At 57.4% G+C, this 21,457-nt stretch overlaps 2 protein-coding genes across 7 annotated transcripts; one reads left to right on the plus strand and one right to left on the minus strand.

Annotated features, from left to right (window-relative positions):
• Positions 1-3,846: 3,846 nt before the first annotated feature.
• Positions 3,847-12,683, minus strand: CHRD (chordin). Of its 6 annotated transcripts, none has more exons than XM_032406189.1 (23): positions 12,536-12,683; positions 12,177-12,280; positions 11,545-11,674; positions 11,269-11,397; positions 11,079-11,178; positions 10,880-10,967; positions 10,374-10,515; positions 10,115-10,255; positions 9,949-10,031; positions 9,725-9,872; positions 9,469-9,575; positions 9,244-9,363; positions 8,478-8,634; positions 7,919-8,139; positions 7,345-7,458; positions 6,758-7,030; positions 6,571-6,664; positions 6,398-6,454; positions 6,008-6,111; positions 5,452-5,554; positions 4,798-4,952; positions 4,528-4,627; positions 3,941-4,295 (listed from the first exon to the last, which is right to left on the minus strand). In XM_032406189.1, the coding sequence occupies exons 1-23, from the start codon at positions 12,681-12,683 to the stop codon at positions 4,243-4,245; spliced, it is 2,871 nt and encodes a 956-aa protein (XP_032262080.1). In that variant the 3' UTR covers positions 3,941-4,242. The 6 variants fall into 6 exon arrangements, 5 of the variants coding, with proteins under 5 accessions (XP_032262077.1, XP_032262078.1, XP_032262076.1 ...); XM_032406188.1 differs by having other exon boundaries at positions 3,941-4,298; XM_032406186.1 differs by lacking the exon at positions 12,536-12,683 and having other exon boundaries at positions 3,847-4,298; positions 4,528-4,623; positions 12,177-12,341.
• A 982-nt stretch (positions 12,684-13,665) lies between these two features.
• On the plus strand, positions 13,666-20,200 carry THPO (thrombopoietin). The gene is given in 9 exon segments (XM_032407011.1): positions 13,666-14,667; positions 14,670-14,711; positions 14,714-14,925; positions 16,232-16,389; positions 16,629-16,756; positions 17,044-17,130; positions 18,855-19,022; positions 19,265-19,792; positions 19,794-20,200. Coding segments are annotated over 9 exon segments (1,506 nt in total). The 5' UTR covers positions 13,666-14,619; the 3' UTR covers positions 19,929-20,200.
• Positions 20,201-21,457: the final 1,257 nt, after the last annotated feature.

The following is a 21,457-nucleotide window of genomic DNA, read 5'->3' on the forward strand; positions in this document are numbered from 1 at the left end:
CATGAGCGTAGAAAGTCACAGCCATGGCCACCTGTGCCAGGCTCCTGTGCTGCTTCACCAGCCACGCCAGGCTCCTCTGGTCCACCAGCTACTGAGCTGGAAGAACCTGTCCATGGCAGAACCGTCTTCCTAGTACCCGTGCTGAATGCAGATGCAGATCTGCCCCCGCGTGGAGAAGGACTCAGGGGGCGCTCATTGGCAGCTCCCCTTCCACTGGCACCTGCTACTTCCCCATCCCCCTCCCCCTTGTCCCACCACACAACTCTGTCCCTGCAGTAGGACCAGGGACTCAGCCAGGCACGGTGGATTCCAAAAGAGGAGGAGGCTGTGTCTCAGCCAAGGAGCCAGCCGAGCCAAGGCACGAGAACAAGAAAACGTGGTGAATGACTCCTCCCAAGGGACAGCTGGGGCCCTGGCTGAGGGCCACCTCTGCTGCCCACGTGAGGATGGGATAACTTTCAGACCCACCCAACACCCATCAGCCGAGGAGCTGGGACCCCACTGATGGGCTCTAATCAATTTGCTGCAGATCAAATCATTCAATGCAATTTGCCAAGTTCTCTGAGTTGGTGAGGATTTTTTCAAAACTTCTGGGGTTTGCCACCCCTGGCATTTTAAATGCAAAGGGTCATATTTCCCTTGAATGCAATCTCCTGCTTTCCCTATTTGTGCAAATTTACTTGTGTTCCAGCTCCAGAGGTTATCATACAAATACCCTCCACTGGGTCAAGGACAGTCATCACTCACTTCACAAATGGGGATAGACATGTTGCAGGGACGGGACCCAGGGAGGGGGCAGGGCAAAAACTTCTAAAACTTAGAAAAACACACAGGGATTTTTTTTTTTCCCCTAGGGATTTTTAAAGGGCAGATTTCCAGGGGTTGAAATTCTTTCTAACAGGTGACTTTTTCTTTCTTTCTCACACATTTGCGTATTACCATAATTATTCACAATTTACTTCTGCAGTGAGTAAAAGTAATTCTGGCAGCCCCTTTTGTTCATGAAAACATATATCAAAGGCCAACAGTGTTATAAGGGGGTGGGTCCATCCTCAGGGCATAATCCTTACACAATCCCTAAGAATTCCTCCCCCGTTTGTTGTCTTCTTTTTAACTGAATTATAACTGGCACACGATATTCTATCAGCTTCAGGTGTACAATACTTTGGTCATCTTTCACAATGCATTTCTGGTATTCCATACATATTCCCTTCACACATTGTCTCTGACTACCTAGAATATGATGAGCTAAAATGTGTCCCTTCCGGCCCACCTGGTGAGCTCCCTCCTCATCCCAACTTTTTATGACTTCATGAAACCTCCCCCTCTGCCTCTTTCAGTGTGTCAGAGAATCACATTTTTTCTGTTTCCCATTACTTTTTTAAAAAGAGGTGGAACGCAATAAAACAGTTGTTCGGAAACTTTTTTGGAGGCAACCAATTCTTCCCTGGAATGCAGGCTTTCACAGAAACGGTGCCCAAATGGAAGGAGAGTAGGGCCCGGACTCTGGCCCACTCCCAGGAGGCGCCTGGGCCGCTCCACCCTCCCGGCCCCACTGCCCCCTCTGCCCCGAGGGCGGCACCTTCACGGGTCCACTGGCAGGCTGTGAAAACTCTGTTCCTAAGTCATCACCATCAATTATTCACATACCTGCACAGACACTGCTCACTGCTTGGAGACTTGGCCCCAAAGAGGACCGGTGGCTGCTGACGGCGGAGCCACCATGCTAGAGCTCCAAGTGGCTGTTCCTCGCCTGACATCAAAATCTGGATGTGACACGTAAACCTGGCAAATGGTGTCACCGCAGCAGGCACAAGGCGCCCTTCACAAGTCAAAAGCAGAAAAGTGGAAGGCTGTACATGAAGGAGATTTCTCCTCACAAAACAGACGTGTCCCAGCCACCTCCCTCCCTCCCCTGGCCACACAGAGCCCCCAAGCGACCTTCCATCTCTTGTTAGCCCTGAGGCCCTGGCAAACCCTCGGCGAAGCAGAAGGCCTGACTGACCCACGGTGAGAGATCAAACTGTAAATCCTACCAGCAACTGTTCTGAAGCACTGACGTAGGCTACCCAGGAAAATGGGCTTCTCCTCAGGTGGTGGCGGTGGTGTTTGAAAGGGAAGGCTCTGAGTCTGTGCAGTTGCCTAAAGGGGAATGGCTGGGGTGCCCTCTTGAGGTCTCTGCAGGTCAGGGCTTCCCGTTTGTCTGCTGCGTTCCTCAGACGCAGGGCTGGCCTTCCATGGTCACCACGCCACCTTTCCGGGGCTCGGCAGGGCCTGGGGACTAGCCAGCCCTGGGGGGGGATGCAGGCTATGGTGGGAGAGGTGTTTCAGGAACTGTTGTCTGAGGAGAACACTGCTCTGCCCCGGCACCCGGCTGCCATCCTCCGACGCCGCTCTGAAGCCCTGATGGGTCCTGCGGGACAGGGTCCCGGGGGCAAGCCCATCGAGCCACCCTGTGGACGCTCGCTGATTCTGCCCTTCCTCCCGTCTTGTGAGCATCGGTAGCAAATTCAGGTCAAATTGAAGGATCCAAATTTCCTTTTCAACCCTTCTTCCCTCGAAACTCCCTCGCCAGGGAGGACAATACTGTCAGCACATCCATTTCTGGGCCAAATCCTCCATCACCCCACACCTGGCCCTGTACTCTGTTCCCTGCGTTCAGCCCCATGGCAACACTGCTGCTTTGTCTTCCCGATCTGACCCTCACGATCCACCCCCCAACAGCCGGGGCTCTGGGCCAAGTCCAGTTTTCCCCATCCTTATCCTCCCTTCGTCTCCAACCAGCCTCCCCACTCCCCCTGGGCATTCAGCAGAACATCTCTTAATTGAAACCCTTGGCCACACTCTTCCCCAGACTGCTCCCTGCCTTTCATTTCAAACCAGCTCCGGGAACCCTAGCTCATCACAGTGCCTTTCCTACTAACGTGCGCCGGGCACAGAGCTGCGATTGCCACAGGCTCTGACCGACTCCTGTGAGCGAGATGGCAGTTTTACAGAAAGGAAACAGGGACTCCGGAAGGTTCAGTAACTCAGCTAGTTAACAGCAGAACTGGAGCTTCCACGGGCGAAGACAATAATAACGTCTTAAGCACGCACGGCATGCCTCGCCCTAGACAAGAAGCCTGTGATTGCCCTTTCGCAGTAGCCGGCTAGGTCATAAAATGCCATACTCACATTATCCCACGTTGTTTATACAAAAGACAGATCTGCAGGTACATACATTGCTAGCTCTCTATGCTGACACTCTTCTTTCCCTCGCGCCCCCCAGCCCCAGCTCCGTGGGCATGCCCAGTCGCTGATGGCAGGAAGGGGGAGGCAGGGGCAAGGGTCCTATCTTATTCTGTACATCACTTGGTTCCAAGATAAGCTCAGCCAAGAACAGGGCCAGGGCCGATTCCAGTCCACTCTGATCCAGATTTGCCCCCGAACTGGTCTGGAACACAATTCATTTCCAGGAAAGAATAACAGGGGCGTGGTTGCCTCCCTTGAGACAAAGATGTTCGAGGCTGGTGGCACTTTTGTTTCTCTCTTTGGAGCCATTTCAAACATGGGGTCAGCAAAATGCCAGCCACGGGTAGGCCAGGGGAAACCACACTTGTGTCGGGCTGCCTGAGTTCTTGAGGCTCTGGTCCACGTCAGTGACAGTCCCAGGCCCCACCATGACATCCGGGCAGGCCAGCCAAAAACAGTGCCGCCCCTCTCCCTCTCCGGTCTCTTCACGCTCCCCAAGGCTCAGAGGGAAGCCCCTGGAGCCAGAGCTCCAACTCTCAGGCTTTCTCCACTGGGGCCGACTCAGGTCCCTGATCACACACAAAAAGACAACTTTTAGCCTTGAGACTGGAAAAAAAAAAGTTTTAATAAATACAAAAATCTCCAATAATGACTCTGCTCAGCTCAGGGGCAGCAGGAGTGAAGTGGGGGGACCCTTGGTGCTGAGTGAGGATAAATTAAAAATCCCAACAAGCCAGTGACATTATGTACAGAAAGAAAGGGGTTGGGTTTCCAAGGCAGTGGCTGGAGGGTGACAGGGCAGGAGTCGGAGTGGCCGTGGCCTTGGTCTGCCCTGGCTGCCCCTTCCCCTCGTGGAGGTGTGGTTCCCAGAGGTAGTGGGGGGAGGGAGAAGAGGCAGAAAAGAGGGGCCAAAGGCACTGGGTTTCCCACAGGGGAACGCAGGTCCTTGGCGCCAGTCCTTCCCCCAGCCCAGGCCCCGTCCTCTTGGTCATGCGGCCTTCTGGCTGCTCCCTAGGAGCCTTCGGCTTCTTTCTCCAGCTCTGGAACCGTCCTGGTCTCTGGGGCTGCTGGAGACAGAAGGGAGTAAATTTTGGAGCTGTGTGACCTTAGCCTAGCTGCCTAATTCCTCTGAGCTTCAGAAATCTCACTTGTAAAGAAAGAGTAAGCAATACCAAGTCCACAAGGCTGCTGTGTGGTGGAAAGGAATGGCACCAGTGAAGAAGATGCGCGGCTCCTGACAGGTGGCAGGTGCCGCCTTCCCTCCCCAGGCACCCCACGGACAGCCCCCTCACTTACGCCGCCGGGGTGCGCAGTGGGGGCAGCAGCGACTCTCCTTCCCTGGACCGCAGGACAGTGGCAGTGAACAGTCATCCCGCTCACAGTGGGGCACCCCTGCCTGGTGCAGGACAGAGCGGATTTGGAGGGTACCCAGAGGCACAGGGACACAGCAGCCTTCAGCCTCTTCAGGGAAGCCCACTCCCAGGAGCCTGCCCTCCCCGGAAAGGTCTCCCCACTCTAGGCCAGGCCCCCGATGCCCACCTCACACAAAGCGCACTCCCCACTCACCCCACATCTGCAGGTGATACAGCTCATCTCCCCAAAGGGAGGCACCGAGGGGTGCCAGCTCTGGCTGTCTGGGAACCACTGCCCTGCAAAACGGCAGCCCCGGGGCCCATCGGCCTGCATGGGGTCCCCCAACTGGGGGTGGGCCCCTGACCCCACTGTTGGAAGGGAGGGAGGGAGGGAGAGCTCAGCAGATGTGAGTTCTGTGAGGGCCACCCAGGTTTTATTTGTCTTTGAATCTCCAACACCTAGCAGTTTCTGACACTTAGTAGGTGACAAATTTGGATGAGAGGATGGATGGATGGATGGATGGCTGGATGGATGGACGGATGGGAGGATGGGAGGAAGCATGGACGAATAGATGGCTAGAAGGTTGATTTGAAGGAAGGGAGGAAGGGAGAGGGGGGAATGGATGGATGGGGCAGGAACTGGAGCCCATCTTAGCCCACTAATAAACCCATGCACATTCTTTCCAAATGCATTTAGAGCCCTGCCTCCAGGCTAGGCACAGAGCAGTGCTCAGTAAATGCTGAATTAGCTGAGAAGTCCCTTCCATCCACCTTCACTGTGCATTCCCTCACTGTGCATCCCCTCACCTAGGACAAGGCAGCGAGGCACCTCATCCGCCCCAGGAAGCCTCTGTGCCCACCCCCTCACCTGGACACTGTTTGCAGCAGTCAGTGGGGTTGGCACGGACGGGCTGGGCGCAGGCTAGCCGAGGACACTGCACCTTCTCACAGTGCACCTCTCCAGTGCCCCCCTGTAGGGATCCATTGAGGGAGGGTGTCAGAAAGGAAAAGGAGCCTCCTGCTTCCTCCCTCTCCTTTTCCATCCCTCAAATGTCATACTGCCATGGCCCTTCACTCAGAGGCCCCGGACTGGTGCTTTATAGACCCGAACTCAATGTTCATGGTAGCCCTGCAACACAGCTGCTCTCCTATCTGCTCAGAGGAGTGGGAAGGGGAGCTCGGGGGGGTACAGAAATTGCCAGGGCTATACGGAGCGAGTCAGCAGGCTGAGCCAGAATTCACACCCACGTCAGCCCTTCCCTTTTCCTGCAGGAAGCTGACTCTCAATGCTCAAAGGACTTTTCATAGTGCTTTCATCCTTCAGCCTTCCTTACACAGGCTGGGCTTTCCTCTTCTGGCAGCCCCCTCCCCATCTCTGCAGACCCTGCTGGGTTATGGCACCAGAGAGGGTTGGGCGGCCATACCTTGCAGGTGCAGACAGCACACTTAATTAAGCCAAATGGGGGCACGACGGGGTGCCACCGGGTACCCGCTGCCCGCCAGCTCCGGTCACCATCAAAATAGCAGCCTGGTTGGGGTGGAGGGGGACAGTGCCCAGCTGCCATGAGTACTGAGCTCATTGGCTGGGCCCACAATCAAGGCTGGAGTCTCAGGCCAACCCCACACTAGTCTAACCCCAGGGCCCGTTTGTGGACCGATGACTCTAATGAAGCCTGTCAGATGTCATTTGGAATCTGTGCCCCTCAGCCTCCCTCTACTCCCCCCATATATATTCTCACCCTTTTGTCCCCCTCCTGGTCCCACCCAACAGCTCCGCTGGATTCCCCACCCCTGCATGCAGACTTCCAGCTCACCCTCTCCAGGGTCTCTGGTCCGTGAGAGCCCAGGCAGGTCTCTGACATCTTGTTTCTCTGTGGGGCCAGAGAAATAGTGAAGGCAGGGGATGACCACGCTCCTCCCCCCCCCAGAGGCCTCCTCCCCCACGGTGGCCCTTCCACTACCCCCTCCACTCAGGCAGGACACTCACCCGGGCACACGGGGCAGCACTGGTCCAGTGCCTGCACCGGGCTGGGACAGCTGGGCGGCGGGCACACCACGGGGTCACAGATCACCGTGCGTCTCTGCAAAGAGAGGTGGGGGGTGGGGGGTGGGGGCTTGACTGGGACCCTTGCCCCAGAACCCAGACCTCAGTGCGCCCTTCGGCGGCGTCTTACCTGGCAGGTGCACAGCGAGCAGAGCGGGTCATAGTTAGGCGCCCAGCGAGCCCCATGGGGGCGCTGCTGCCCCTCGAAGTAGCAGGTGTTGGGGTCTCGCGGTCGCCCCGTGCCGCCGGGTTTGGCTGGCGCGGGGGTGTCCGGGCCGAGCACAGCGGGCAGCGCAGGCAGGGCGGCGGCCGCTGCATCCGGAGCCCCGGGCGCCCACGCTCCCTCAGCCCCCGCCGCCGCCAGCCGCAGGCCGCCCACCTCGCATTGGTTGGCGATGTGCACCTGGGAGGAGAGGCGGGTTGAGGCAGCGTCCGGGGCTCCCCTTCGTGTCTCCACCAGCCGCCGCCAGCCCAAGACACCTCCACCTCTGAGCAGCCCTGCGCCCCGGGAAGATGCTAGTAGGCCAGCAATCAGCCAGCAACCAGGGCCAGGGTGGTCTGCTGCCAGCCTGGTCGTGGACCTTGTCGGGCTTCATCCTCCCAACCAGCCAGGTGATACCACCACCGCCAGGGCTCAGAGAGCGCAGTGACTCAGGCAAGAGCACACCATGCCAGCCCAACTCGGCACCTCCCCAGCGGCCCACACTGCCCACCTACCTGCCCCCGGAGCTCCCCTTGGGGGCTCCCCTTGGTGGTGATCAGCAGGGAGGCGGTGCCCTGCGCCAGATGCCGCAGCAGCTCAGGTTCCAGGTCCTTCACCACGCCCTGGGCCTGTGAGAGACAGGATAAGGGATGGCAACAAGGCGCTCTAGGGCTGTGCCTACCGTGCTCGATTCGCAGATGAGAAACTGAGGCATGGGAGGTGAAATAAGGTCTTCAGGAAAGTGAACCCATTAGTGGTGGTGTGAAGCTCAGAAGCCAGGTCTCTCTGACTCCAAGTCCCTGGCAGCCCACCCCATTGGAGGGGGCTTGCTCCATCCCACCTACTCCTCTGGAGGTCCCGGGCGTTACATACTATCTAAGAGATCCGGCCAGAGAAGGATGCAGGAAGGAGAATGGACACTAAAAGGCTGAGTCAGATTCATAGCCAGGGCTGTCTGACTCCCGAGCCCAGGTCAGCTCTGCCACGCCAGGCTACCTGCTCTCGACCTCCCCCACCACAGGCCCGCACAACCCTCCATGCTTAAAAAAGCAGATCTTTTCCAAGCTGCCTTCACCGTCACGTCCTCACCTCTGGGCCATAGAATCCCTTCAGCAGCCGCCGGGGCCCTGGCATCCCAGGAGGCCCAAGGAGGTGGGCCGTGACAGTGCCCTGTTCTGAGCCACCAAGCCCAGCCAGCAGCACTTCATAGTGCAGGTGACAGTGGGTATCCAGGGAGAGCCAGGCATGTCCTGCTGCCTGGCTCTGCACAGGGGGTAACACCAGGGCTCCTGCCAGGGGCACGGGCAGTGCTGGATCCAGACAGAGAGGGGACAGATGAGGAAGTGGCCTAGAGCAGCTACTCCCTTCTTCCCAGTATTCCCCCATCTCCCCCGTCTTCCCCCGACACGCATTCCACACATGGGCAGACACTGTCCACAGGCACAGGGCTGGGGGGCAGCAAGTTTTAGACCCCTGCACCACGGCCACGGAGAGGGTCTCCCAGCAGGGCCACCCTCTACAGCCCCACCTTCTCCAGATGCCAACCTGGGGCTCAGACACATAGAAAGATCCACCAAGCTCTGGCACCCGGCACCCGAGTCCCCGACTCGAGGACATCAGAGGGCGGGCGAGGCCCTGGAGCACTCACTCTCATGGCGGGCGCTGTGTCCGCTATAGGGCAGGGCAGCCACGTGCCCCCGCAGTTCTCCATCTGGGAAGTCCTTGGTGCCCACGTTCAGGAACAGCTCATTCTGCAGCAGCATATGAGCCCCTCGGGCACCCAATCCAGGGCAGATCCCCACAGCCTGGGGGGGTCAGGGAAGGATAAGCCCCAGCTGCAGCCTGCCAGATTCCAGATGAACCCCTCCTCAGCTTTCACACAAGCCCAAGATTCTGGATGCCTTTCTGTGTTTTGTGCCCCCGTCACACCCAACACACACACGCATAACTGGATAGCACCTCACAAGCCCAGGTTCAAGTCCCTCCTCTGCCACTTCCTACCTATGTAACAGTCTTGAGGAGTTATTTAACCTCTCGGATCCTTCACTTCACCATCTAGAAAATGGGAACCATGAGGGCCAAAAATAATGTAAGAAAGGCAATTGGTGCAGTATGCGGCCCAGAGAAAGGCTCAGTAAGCGGCACTCATTGTTACCACATTTTTAATTACATGGTCTCCCTGTCCAACTCCTCCTCCCATTTGATGTGACATTGCTGAGGACGGGGGCACATCTGATTTTCTTCGTATTCCAGTCCCTAGCCTGAGGCTCCCTAAAAATGTGTCCAGGGAATCAGTGTGTCAGTGAGAGAAGCTGTTAGCGAGTGAATGACCCCAAACCTCCCTGCTCATCCAACCCGGCCGTCCACGCCCCTGGGCACGAGCCCTGTGGCCCGGCTCTGCCGACAGCACTCACTGTGTGTCCTCCCGGCTGGAGGCCGGCCATGTGGCACAGGACAGTGCGCTGGTTTCTCCGCTGAGGCTTGGTCTCCAGCGTCATGGCCACCACCTCACTGCCTGTACCCACCACTTGCACCTGGGGGGCAGGGTGGGGGAGGACAAATTGGAGTGGCTGAGAAGGCCGGAGGCCCGAACCGTGCGGGCCAAAGCCCCTCTCACCCGTGCAGCTCCTGACTCTCACCTGGTAGATCAGGGAGCCATTTCCTAGCAGCGTAAGGCTGGCTGAGCCAGCTGCACCCGTCTGAACAGGGATCAGGGCATCGGCCCCGCAAAGGACACTTTGCAGGACTGCAGGGGGACAAGAAAGGTGGAGGCAGGCTTGCCCCATGGCTGCTCATCCCTCCCCAGCCCCCACGATTCCCCCCATACCCACCCTGGCCATGTGTCTGTGCCTCTCAGTGTTATGTGCCCGGGGGGCCAGCCCCACCCCGCCTCACCGTCGCAGCTCTGCCTGGCAGCAATGTGTCCGCTGATGCGCGGCGCTGGCCCACCTGCCCTCTCCAGGGCCATCTGCAGCTCCCCCAGCACCAGCCAGTCCATCTCCTGGGCCGTCAGGTTGGGCAGCACCTCGGCAAAGCCTGGCTCCTGGGGACAGAGCAAGGTATAGCGGGTGCAGCAGAAGGCCAGGGCAGGTGGCAGCAAGAGCCAGAGCCTCGCTCACCTGGACTGAGGCATTGGCCTGGAGCTCTCGAAGTAGCTGCCCCTGGTGTAGAATCTGGAGCCGCAAGGAAACCTGGGCTGGTCCTGCAATGGCCACACGTGTGGATGCCTCTGAAGGATCGGTGCCCTCCCTATCCTCCTCACGTGGCCTGCCCCATCCCACTTACCCCCACTCCTGGATTCCAGCAGTCCACGGAAGAGCAGCAAGAAATGCAAGGAGTCCTCTGTGTCGCTGAGAGTGAGTAGGGCGATGCCCCCTATGCCAGGCTGTGGGGGGCCTTCTAGGGTCAGGATGGCACTGAAGGTCTCTGGGGGAGGAGGAAGGACCATGAGAGCCCACCAGGAAGTCCCCTCCTCAGCCCACTCTGTTCCTGGGGATACAGAAGCCTCAGAACTTCACGTCCAGGGGCCATTTGCTCCCCTCACCTGCAGCCAGGGCCCGGTGTCGGATGAGAGGCCCCCAGACCTCCCCTGAAGGGTGAGTGGCTGTCACAAGTGCCACCTGCAGCTGTTCTGCCCTAAGGAGCCGCAGAGACAACCGAGGCACTGCCCGCCACACCCCACAGACCTGGAGCAGAGAGACAAGAAGGCCCTACTCAGACAGTATATGCAACACAGGCCCGCTGCGAGGCCCAGCTCTGGTGAGGAAGGAATACGGGAAGGAGCCCCAAGCCCTCCTAGGAAGCTTAGGAAGGGGGCCTTGGAGCCAGATGCCGGGGTCCAAATCCTGGCTCAACCACTTACTAGCTGTGTGACCTTGAGCAAATCACATTCTGCTACTGAGCCTCAGTTCCCTCATCTGTAAAATGGGCATCACAATGTCAGTGCCTTCCTCTCACTGGGCTGTGGTGAGGACCCACGGAGGCAATGCGGAGCCCGCTGGCGGTACAGGGCCCAGACTGGGTAAGCACTCGTAAATGGCATCATCTCACCAGGCCATCTCGCGGGGGGGCTGCAGGGTGCTCAAACAGGACGCTGCCAGCCGAGTCGGAAAAGCGGATTCGAGTGGGGCGGTCCAGCCTGGGAACGAGGGTGAGCTGAGCCTCTGCCAGGAGCAGCTCCTCCAGCCTCTCCCCACTCTCCTTCCCCAGTCCCCAGCTGACCCCTCCTCCCACCTTCCCCTTTTCTCACTGCCTGTAGGAGATGGAGAAACGCAAGCTAGAGCGCAGCAGAGACACTCGGGCCCGAGCCACGGCCTGCGACCTCGGCCCTGTCAGCAGCGCCACGAAGTCTGCGAGGAAAAGATGTGCCGGGGTGTCAGCGCCCGCTACGGCAGCCCGGCCCCGACCACAGCCCCAGCTCCCGCCTGGCCCATACCTACCCGTGTGGCCGTCCCCTCGCGCCCGATCCTCAGAGCCCGGCTCCCCGCGGTCGCTGTAACTGCGGTGCTCTGGGTCCCGCGGGTACTCGAAGGCCAGGCCCGTTGGCGGCCTCTCAGGAGCGCCGCGCTCTAAGCCGGGAGTGGGAAACCCGGGCTTCAGCTGGGCACGACGGGGGCCGGCTGGCCGCTCCGTCTGCTCCATCCGCGCCAGCCGCGGGGCTCAGGACCAAGCGTCACTGCCCTGCCTCCCTCCCCTCACCGCGGCGCCGGCCTTACCCTGGGGGCAGCTCTGGCAGCAGTGTCCCGGCAGCAGCCGCGGCTGCACGCACGCCAGGGCTGGGCACTCGGGTTTGATGTGCTTGCAGCTGACCCTGCCCGGGCCCCTGGCGCGGCGACCCCAATGAGGCTGCTTGCGGGGAAGACGGGAAAACCGAGTGAGTGCCAGACACCAACTGGTGGGACACCCCCCCCACCCCACCCGCCGGCCACCAGGGGAGAGTCATGGGACCAGAGCAAGGTCATCCCATGGAGTCAGACCGCTCTGTTTCTTAACAAGCTGCGTGACCCTAGACAAACTACTTAACGTCTCTGGGCCTTGGGGTCCCTATCTGGGAAATGGGGGAAGTAATAGTGTGTATCTAGCAGGATTATTCTAGGAGGTGAGAGACCGATGAAACCGTTGGCAAAGAGCCTGACACATAGTGGGTGGTCAATAACAGTCAACACCTGAGACTTGAATGGGGCGCTTCCTCTCCACTTTCTCCGCCAGGAACAAATACATATATATCTCCCAATACCTGCAGACTCGCTTCTTTCGGCTCAGCAGCTCCGAGTCCACTCCGACATGCCGGGGATCGAGCGCCCCCCCACCCGCAAGGGCCCCGGCCACGGCAGTTGGGTTCACTCACCGCCTCGCAGGCGCACAGCACGCAGCGCATCACCCCGAAGGGCTCCCCCAGGTCTGGGTGCCACGTCTCGTCCAAGGCATAGACCTTCCCGCCGAAGGAGCAGCCTGCGGGGACGGGCTTGGCTGGCGGCCGCTGTCCCGTTCCTGCGGTGCGCCCGCCCTGGGCGCTGCCGGCCGGGCCCTGGGTGTTCCGCGTCCCCCCCACCCCGGCCCCCCGCGCGACGCGCCCCGCGACCCCCGCCCACCCCTCCTGGCCGCCCGCCGCGCTGAGCCACCTGCGCCCGGCGCCCCCTCCGGGCGGGCGCAGACTTGCCCCGAGCCGGACTCTCTGCCTGCGCGTCCCCCGGGCCGCCCACCTACCTGCCGCTCCCCGAATGGGCAGCGGCTCCTTCTCGGGCCGGATGGGCAGCGCGGGGGGCTCGGGGCCGGCGCCGTGGGCCGGCGGGCAGCCGAGCAGCAGCAGCCCGAAAAGCAGCAGCGGGGCCGGCGGGGCCGGGAGGCTCGGCATGACGCGAACGGGACAGCTGGGGAGGCGGGAGGGAGGAGGGAGCAGGAGAGGGAGGAGGGAGGTGGGAGGAGGGCCGGGCCGGGGGCGGTACGGCGGGAGGGGGCCGGGGCCAGGGCCCGGGCAGTGCGGCGAGGGGCTCGTCGGGCGGCGGGAGTCGGCGCCGGGCCGGGCGGGGCGGGAGGAGCGGCCGGGAGGAGCGCGGGCGGGCGGGCGCTGACCCGGGCCGTACGCGGCTCTAGTGCCCCGGGCGCCGGCTCCGGCCCGTTTTATGCCCCGCGCCCGGCGCCCCGGCCGGGGGGCCTCCTCCTCAGCAAACGGGGCGGCGGCGGCGACTCGGCGAGGGGCCGGGCTGAGCCCGGGGGGTCCGGCCCAGCAGCAGCGGCCCGGATCGCGAGTGGGGGAGGGGAGGGAGGGGCTGGGACCGGGCAGGGGAGGAGGGAGGGGCTGGAGGGGAAGGGGGAGCGGAGGGGGTAGGGGGAGGGGAGGGACCAGGGGGCGCGAAGAGGGGAGAAGAGGCGGGTCTGGAGCCCCCCGCTGCTGGCGGCCACAGGGCGGCTGCACCAGGAGGTGCGTGTCCGGCCCAAGACGGGAGCCCCAGGCCAGGGAGGGGCAGAGGCTGGGCCTGAGGCCTGGGCCGGCCACTGGGCTAGTACTCGGTTCCTGCCGGAAAGATGAAGACTTGTCTTTTAAGGATGACAACGTGCAGGAAAGGCCCGTCAACTGATCTCCCCTACTGTAGGCCCACAGCACGTCTCAAACCCCACACCACCCGCCCTCACTGCCTGGCCTGTGGCCCTATCTCTTCCCAGAGGTCTTCCCTCACTCTACTGTTCCCTAGGACAGGGACTTAGCCAGAAAGAGGGTCCCCTTTCTGTCTGTGACAGTGTTTCCCTCCCTACCGTAACCTGTCCCGCAGGCCCATCCAACCATCGCTGTCCCCAGCCTGACATCCTCTCTCACCCTCTTCCCTTCACCCCGGGGACCCTCTGCCTCTCCACCCCACCCCCAACCTCCTTTGTCTTGGTTTCCGGGTCATGACTGCCTCCCTGTCCCCTCCCACACCCATTCACCCACCATCCTCCCAACCATCCCAGCACCCTCCTTCCTAATCTTGGGAGGCATCTCATCTGGCTGAACTGGAGAATTCCGGGATCTAGGCCATACTCCTTAGCTGACAGCCCCATCCTTGGGAGGAGGAGCAGGAGGGGAAGAACTGGGGTGGGGGGTGATGGGAACAAGGTCAGGCCAGGAGGCCCCTGAGGACAGAGACTGCGAGGAGACTGGGATTGAGGGGAAAGCAAAGGAACTAGAACCAGGGCCAAAGGAAGAGGGGGGCCAGCAGGAGGTATTTGCGGGGGAGGTTCAGCAGCTGTCTTTCCTAAGACAGGGACACATGGGCCTGGTTATTCCTCTTGTCACATATGGAGTGGTAGGAGATGGAAGGGGGAGAAAGACAGGGCAAGCTCAGGAGAGCTTGGGCACAGAGGTAAGTGGCCTTAGCTGTCTGAGTCACCGGGCCCCCGGCAGAGGGGCACCTGAGCCCAGCCTAACCACCCTACAGACACCCCTCACCTTGCAGTCCTCTCAAATGGTCCAAACCCTTTTCCTATAACACTGACCAATGACAGGATCATTCCCTAATACAGGCAATACCCACATTCCCACTGGGCAAGGGGGAATAAGACACGACCTGCACAGGATTATAGGAGAGAAAGGCAGGAAAGCAAGAGCCCTAGTGGGTCTCAGCAGCAGGTGTGTTGTCCAGGGAAAAGAAATTTGGCCAGTCAGGAACTGAACAACCCACCAATCTAAAACCAGAACCAGATCTCTGTGCCTCTTCCGCAGGAACAAAAAGATCCTGCCAGATTTCTCCTGGGGAAAAAAGCCCATCTCCTCCCCCCAGCCAGGTCCCAGGTTTCCCATCTCCTAGAAAAAGATGGATCCCCCTGTTGAAATCCTCCCTGTGGTGTGTGTGGGTGGAGGAGCTGGGCTCTGCTAGTGGACCATGGTCCAGGCAGGGGCTCCACGTTCAGTGCAGGTGGGAGGAGAAGGCGTCACTTCCGGGGGCCTTCACCAGTATCTGGTGGCTCCCTGCTCTCTGATTGGGCAGAAGTGTCCTGGGCAGGCCTGTGACCCTACTGCTGTGGAGGGGCTGTGCCCCAGCGCTACGTGTCTCCCTACCCATCGGCTCCCCAGAGTGCTGCCTGCTGTGCACCTGGGTCCTGGAGCCCTTCTCTACCCGGTGAGTGGCAAGCAGGGTTTGGAGTTAAGTGAGGCTAGGAAGGATAGGAAAGAGGAATTGGGCTCACAGCTGGGGGAGGGGCAGGCAAACTGGAACCTACAGGCACTGACCTTTGTCGAGAAGCGTGTAGCCTTCCCAGAATGGGAGGAGCAGGACAGAGCAGGGGTAGGGGGTGGGGTGCTGGGTTCTGAGGGACTGATCACAGACTTGGAGGAATAGAGCCCTGTCCCGGCTGGCCCTAAGGAAAGCGGACGTGTGCCCCGGGAGAAAATAAGAAAGGTGGTGCATTTAGGGCTTAGGGCATATAGCATCAAGCCGGACACAGGCCCAATCCCCATTCTTACCCAGTCGTTCTTAGTTCGCTTATGGTTCTGAATCCTGGGACTGGGGAAGCTGGGCCCAAGGAAAGGGTTGTGGGAGGAGGGCTCATGCATGTTGACAGACCTACAGGAAATCCCAATATTGAATCAGGTGCAGGCCTCTTTGCACAACTTGTCAAAGAAGGAGGAGGCCATGTGGGGGGTCCTGTGAAGGAACTGGAAGGGGTCTGCTGAGGGGGCAGGGAGGAAGATGTGGGCTAGGAGATGGATACGGTGGGCGTCCAACGCGAGGTAACCACGTGAGGTGGGTGCCTCACTCAGCACGTACCGATTGCTGGGCAAATTGCCTCCGGTGGGAAGTCCCAGGACTGTTAGCCCCTCTCTCTGCCGCAGATAACCCAGTATGTTAGAACTGGGAGTGCAAAGAAAAACTCCAAGAGGCTTATGGGTGGGGGTAAATGGAGAGAGAACGAGCGGTTAATTGCTCCCATACCACCTTCTCATAATCTTGTAATCACCAACCCCTAGTAGTACAGTTTTGTTTTCCCCAAGTCCCCTCCTCCGCCCCACCTCCCCGGCTACCCCTCAACACATTGCACATGTTTGCTAGCTCCTCACCCTCACCTTATATCCCGCTTTCCAACCTCTTCTCCCAGGCTTATGCCACAATACTCCTATTCCCTCTCCCCATCCCAGATTTTCTCTAACCAAACCGAGGTTGCTCAGAATTTGAGGCCAGTTAAGGTTGTGTGTGTGTGTGTGTGTGTGTGTGTGTGTGTGTGTGTGTGTGTGTGTACACGCGCGCTTGCGTATCTCTCGGCAGGGGCAGGGGCACCAGCCCCACGTCAGACTCACTGAGGAACCCTGACAAAGAGGAGACACCGCATGCCGCAGTCACAAGGAGACCTGGGAGCAGTCAGAGCGCTAGCAGTTCCGGGCTGGTCAGCATCTCATGCCCTCCCAGCAGCTATTCCTGTCACTTGCAGGATAGATTCCAGACCCTCTTCCTCAGCCCACCTGTGCCCCACCGTGCAAGAAGTGCCGGAGCCCAAGCCGCCTCCATGGCCCCAGGAAGGAGTCAGGGGAGAGGCCCCATCCAGGGAGCCGCTCCTACCAGACAGCCTGGCCAGAATGGAGCCGACTGGTAAGAACACACCTGCGGGACCTAGGGCCAAATCACAGCGGGGTTAAAGAGGAAAGAGAAAGGAGATGTGCTGCCTCCAGGGTAGAGGGCGGAGGGAACCCAATCTCCCAGGATTGAGGCCTCTGAAAGGTAAATTCCCTGGATTTCAGGTCTGGGTCCTAACTGGGAATTCCTGGACTACCACCTGACAATGATTTCTTCCTTATCCACCCTGTCAACCTCACTTCTCCTCATCTAAGAACTGCTCCTCGTGGTCATGCTTCTCCTAATTGCAAGACTGGATCTGTGCCTCCCGGCTCCTCCCGCCTGTGACCCCCGTCTCCTAAATAAACTGCTTCGAGACTCCCATGTCCTTCACAGCAGACTGGTGAGGATCTCCCAGCACTCTCCCCTCTATCCATTAACTCGTCAGATACCCCTCCTCCCATCATTCCCTCTCACCCCCGGACCCGATCACTGTTCTTCCTATATTGTCCTTGGTAAGACCGCACCTCCCCATCACCACTCTTTGATGAGGATGATGATTTGCAATCTAGTCCACTTTTAAAAGCTCTAGTCTGGACATATATTACTCCTGGTCACTGGGTCACCACCCCCCCTCCTTTATTTGAGCTCCCTTCTCCACCCCACCCCACCACCAATCTTTTTCACTAGAACCAGTGTCCAGACGTTAACCCTTTGTCCACACCTGTCCTGCTGCCTGCTGTGGACTTCAGCTTGGGAGAATGGAAAACCCAGAAGGTAAGAAAGCCATCCCTTCCTTTGGTTTCCCTAATTCCTGTCTTCATCAGTTTTCTACTGCTTTCCATGGATTCTTCAAAATTCCTGAGCTTCCTAAAAATATCTTACCTTGGGCTTGGCCACCCTAACCTAATCTACATTCCTCTATGATGATATCCTCTGGACAAGATGGCTTGCAGTCCCAGTATGTGAAAATAGATTCAAAGCTGAACACCCAGAAAAGCTGGATAGAAGTCTCTCACAGCCATGCCTTTGACCTATTCCCATGCAAACTTCTTAAGCTGGCATGAAGAAGTAAGACTGATCTGTCATCCCCAGATGACACAAAACTGGGAAGCAGAGGTAAAATAGCAAAAGATAGAATCAAGATTCACATTGCTGAAAGGCTAGATCAAAAACAAGGTAAAATTTAACAGAGATATACAAAAAATTCTACATTTACTCAAAGTAATGGAGTAAAGTCCTATTCCAGCTTTCAGGCCATAATGTCCCCACTTCCCCTTATATAAACTTCTGGCCCTAGAACTTACTATGAACAAGATCTGGGAAGATTGAGTTGACCTCAGACTTAGCAGGTAACACTATTAAAGCAGCTATTTTATTTTATTTTATTTTTTTTTTTTTAAAGATTTTATTTATTTATTTGACACAGAGAGAGTGAGAGAGAGAGAGAGAGCATAAGCAGGGGGAGTGGCAGGCAGGCAGAGGGAGAAGCAGGCTCTCTGCTGAGCAAGGAGCCCGATGCGGGACTCGATCCCAGGACCCTGGGATCATGACCTGAGCCGAAGGCAGCCGGAAAGCAGCTATTTTAAAAGCTAGTGATTCTAGGTGGCTTTAGATGTTTAGCATCCACCTTGTGGAAATATTCCTAAAAACCTTTAAGTGGCCTGCACTTAACAGTACTGAGTTGAGTACTGGATACCCTCCTCTAGACACATGCTAATTTATTCAGAGGGACCATATTAAACTAGCATGTGTCCAGAAGGAGGAAGCAACCTGAACAGTGAGAGGTTAGAAAACACATTCTGTGAGGAATGGCTTAAAAAAAAAGAAAAAAGAAAAAAGCCTGTCTGATGAGCTTGGAGAAAAGTTGTAAGTCTTGTGGTATAGTTGGACGTGCTTTAGTCTGAGGCTCAGGAAACCTCCGGGGAGGGAGCACTCCTTGCAAGGTCAGCTCTTCTACCCTCAAGATCCCTAGAATCCCCTTTCTTCCCTCAGGTCTTGGGGCGGGGGGGGGGGGGGGGCTGGGCCAGGGACGAAGGGCAATTCCTAGGGACCCCTTGCAGTTCCAGCTCTGCCATTGATCAGTAAGCCCCTTTCCTTCATCTTTATGATCTTTGTGATGGTCTCATCTCTCCGTTAAGTTTTTAAAAAATCATGATTCTAGGATTTTGTAGCAGAAAGAGTAGATTGGCAGCACTAGAACCGAGAGGTTAAAAACTATAATAGCGTAGATTCCAACGTAGATTAAGGGGGAAAAAGAACTTTTCTGACTGAAATTAAGTGTAAGACCAGGCTGGGTTACCGGACACTGGAGTTATTCAAGCAGAGGCTGATGACCAATTGCCGGGAGACTGTGAAGGAATTCCTGGGCTGGGTGGGACCTTGGTCCTGTCCAATTCTCAGCTCCTATGATTCATTCCGCTGGCTACTCCTAGGGGTCCCCACCCGCTATTAGCATGCCCTTTGAAGTAGGCCGCGTCTCCCTTCCATCTCTCTTGCAGGAGAAGACCAAGGCACAGGACATTCTGGGGGCCGCGGCCCTTCTGCTGGAGGCAGTAATGGCAGCACGGAGACAACTGGGACCCACCTGCCTCTCATCCCTCCTGGGACAGCTTTCCGGACAGGTCCGTCTCCTCCTTGGGGCCCTGCAGGGCCTCCTTGGAACCCAGGTAAGTAAGTCCTGAGTCAAGGGGACGACAGAAACTGTCCTTTGCTGACTCAGTCCCTTTAGAAGACCTGAGGGAAGAAAGGCGAATTCTGGGAATCCTGAGGGTAGCACAGCTGACCAACTAAGGAGTGCTCCCTCCCAGCCATAAAGTCTGGGTGCTGGCACCTTATCTTTCCCTGGAGACGAGGGACGGCATGATATCCGGCCCAGGTCTCTGGCCTCAGGCCCATCCTCTGCCCTCAGCTTCCTCCACAGGGCAGGACCACAACTCACAAGGATCCCAGTGCCATATTCCTGACTTTCCAACAACTGCTCCGAGGAAAGGTGCGCTTCCTGCTGCTTGTAGTAGGGCCCACCCTGTGTGTCAAGCAGGCCCTACCCACGACAGCTGTCCCAAGCAATACCTCTCTATTGCTCACACTGCACAAGCTCCCAAACAGGACTTCTGGATTGTTGGAGACAAACTCCAGTGTCTCAGCCAGAACTACTGGCTCTGGACTTCTGAAGAGGCTACAGGGATTCAGAGCCAAGATTCCTGGTCTGCTGAACCAAACCTCCAGGTCCCTAGACCAAATGCCTGGACACCTGAACAGGACGCACGGACCCTTGATTGGAACTCATGGACTCTTTCCTGGACCCTCACCCATGGCCCTAGGAGCCCCACACATCCCTCCGGGAACTTCAGACATGGACTCCCTGCCCCCCGACCTCTGGCCTGGATATTCTCCTTCCCCAACCCATCCTCCTACTGGGCAATACACACTCTTCTCTCCTTCACCCACCTCGCCCAACCCCCCGGGGCCAGCTCCAACCTCCATCTCCTGACCCCGCTGTCCCAGCCAACTCGACCAGCCCTCCTCTAATTGCAGCCTACCCTCACTTCCAGAATGTGTCTCAGGAGGAGTAAGGTACCCCAGCCCTGCCAGCATCAGCACTGTCTCCATGTAAAGTTCCCTTTCCAGGAGGGGAGGCCCTGGGAGTCAAGTTGTACCAGATTTCCTGCTTTCACCTGAAACCCAAAGCCCTGCTAAAGGGGGATACACGGGACAGAAAAGGGGATCATTTTTCACTGTATATTGTAGAACTTCAGAAGCTATTTTTTTAAACTGTCAATAATATTCACCAGAGCAGCTAGTTATCTTTGGTCTGTTTTCTGCACAAATTTACAACATACTAATTCTCTACGTGCTCTTTTGCATACAATTCTGCAAAGGGCTGGACCAGCCTGACTTCTGAACGGGGTAGAGACTGACCTTATGTTAGAAAACAGGGGAAAAAAGCTTTGGTTTTCTACTCAGAACTAAGGTTAGTCTCTTTATCCCGTTCGCTATCATTCTCAGTGGGACTCTGATCTCCTTTTCTAAGGAGATCCTTACTCTTGAAAAATGAATGAGAAGTAGTCTCTTAGAAGGGCTGTCTTTACACAATCAACAAAACTGAGCCTATATAAATAAAGAATAAATAAGAACACCCAAAAGCTAACTGAAAAGCAAGGGAAAAAGGTTCTTCAGGGGGCAATAGATCTCCCCCTTCCCTCCCCTCCAAAAAGTTAACAGGAAGCCTCGGAGAGCCTCACACCCCAGGTAAGGCCGTGCAGACAGTTCAGTCAAGACGAAACCTGGATGGGACAGCTGAGCAAACAGCCAGAGCTTCAGCAGCTCAGCAGGAAGCTTCACCACGCACGGGTTCCTGCCTCCCTCCTGTGGAGGTCAGGGGGAAGTGCAGGAAGTGGCAAGAGTCAGTCTCCCAGGGCTCACACAGCGGGAGGGACAAGTACAAGTTGAAGGCTCATTTCCCAATTCCCAGAAGTCCACGGTATCTAAAAAGCAACCCTATGTGACCACCATGAACTCTGCTAAGAATTCTCTGGAGAAGAAGCCCGGCTTATGGGGCTTTGCAAATAAATGCCACCGTGGTGCTTAGGAAAAGGTTTATGTTGCCCCAAACAAAAACTCCATTGCAAAGGTCAACCCTTCATCTAGAGGCTCCCGTAGGAAAACTAACAGAAGCTTTTTCCTCTTCCCTCCCCTCTCAACTCCCCAAAGGAGAGGAAACACTACCATGTAAGTAAAAAAGCCAAGATCCCAGAGTTCCAAACACCGCCACAAATACCCCAGGACCAGTAAAGAAGAATGAAAGCCAGTGTGCCAAGAGCCTTATGTAGGTTACCTTTTATAGTGCTCGCACACCTCTATCAGGCTGGGGATGCTATCAGTCTCAGAGAAGCCAGGCACGTTCTCAGTGCTCACACAGCCTGTGAGCAAGAAAAGAAGAAACAGCCTGAGCTGACTAGAGCCCATACGGTCCCTAGGGTGGTGCACTGTCCAATAGATCACTCAGTGATTGTGCTTATTAGAAAAGATGTCCAAGTCCTGAGGGAGGAAATACATCAACAATTAAAGAGTTCTGAGTAGAAAACCAAAGCTCTTGGACGGG

Source organism: Phoca vitulina, unplaced genomic scaffold (assembly GCF_004348235.1).
Source record: "Phoca vitulina isolate PV1807 unplaced genomic scaffold, GSC_HSeal_1.0 scaffold8, whole genome shotgun sequence".
NCBI lineage: Eukaryota > Metazoa > Chordata > Mammalia > Carnivora > Phocidae > Phoca > Phoca vitulina.

Bases quoted from the DNA above. Each gene is read 5' to 3' on its own strand.
- CHRD (XM_032406185.1), bottom strand. From the start codon at position 12,206: ATGCGCTGCGTGCTGTGCGCCTGCGAGGCG. The intron at 10,256-10,373 runs GTGAGGGGAGCA...CTCCTCCCCCAG, and splicing joins ACACCGGGCCCTGGCTGCAG to AGACCTTCAGTGCCATCCTG. The intron at 8,140-8,477 runs GTGAGTGCTCCA...GTCTGGATCCAG, and splicing joins ACACAGCGCCCGCCATGAGA to CACTGCCCGTGCCCCTGGCA.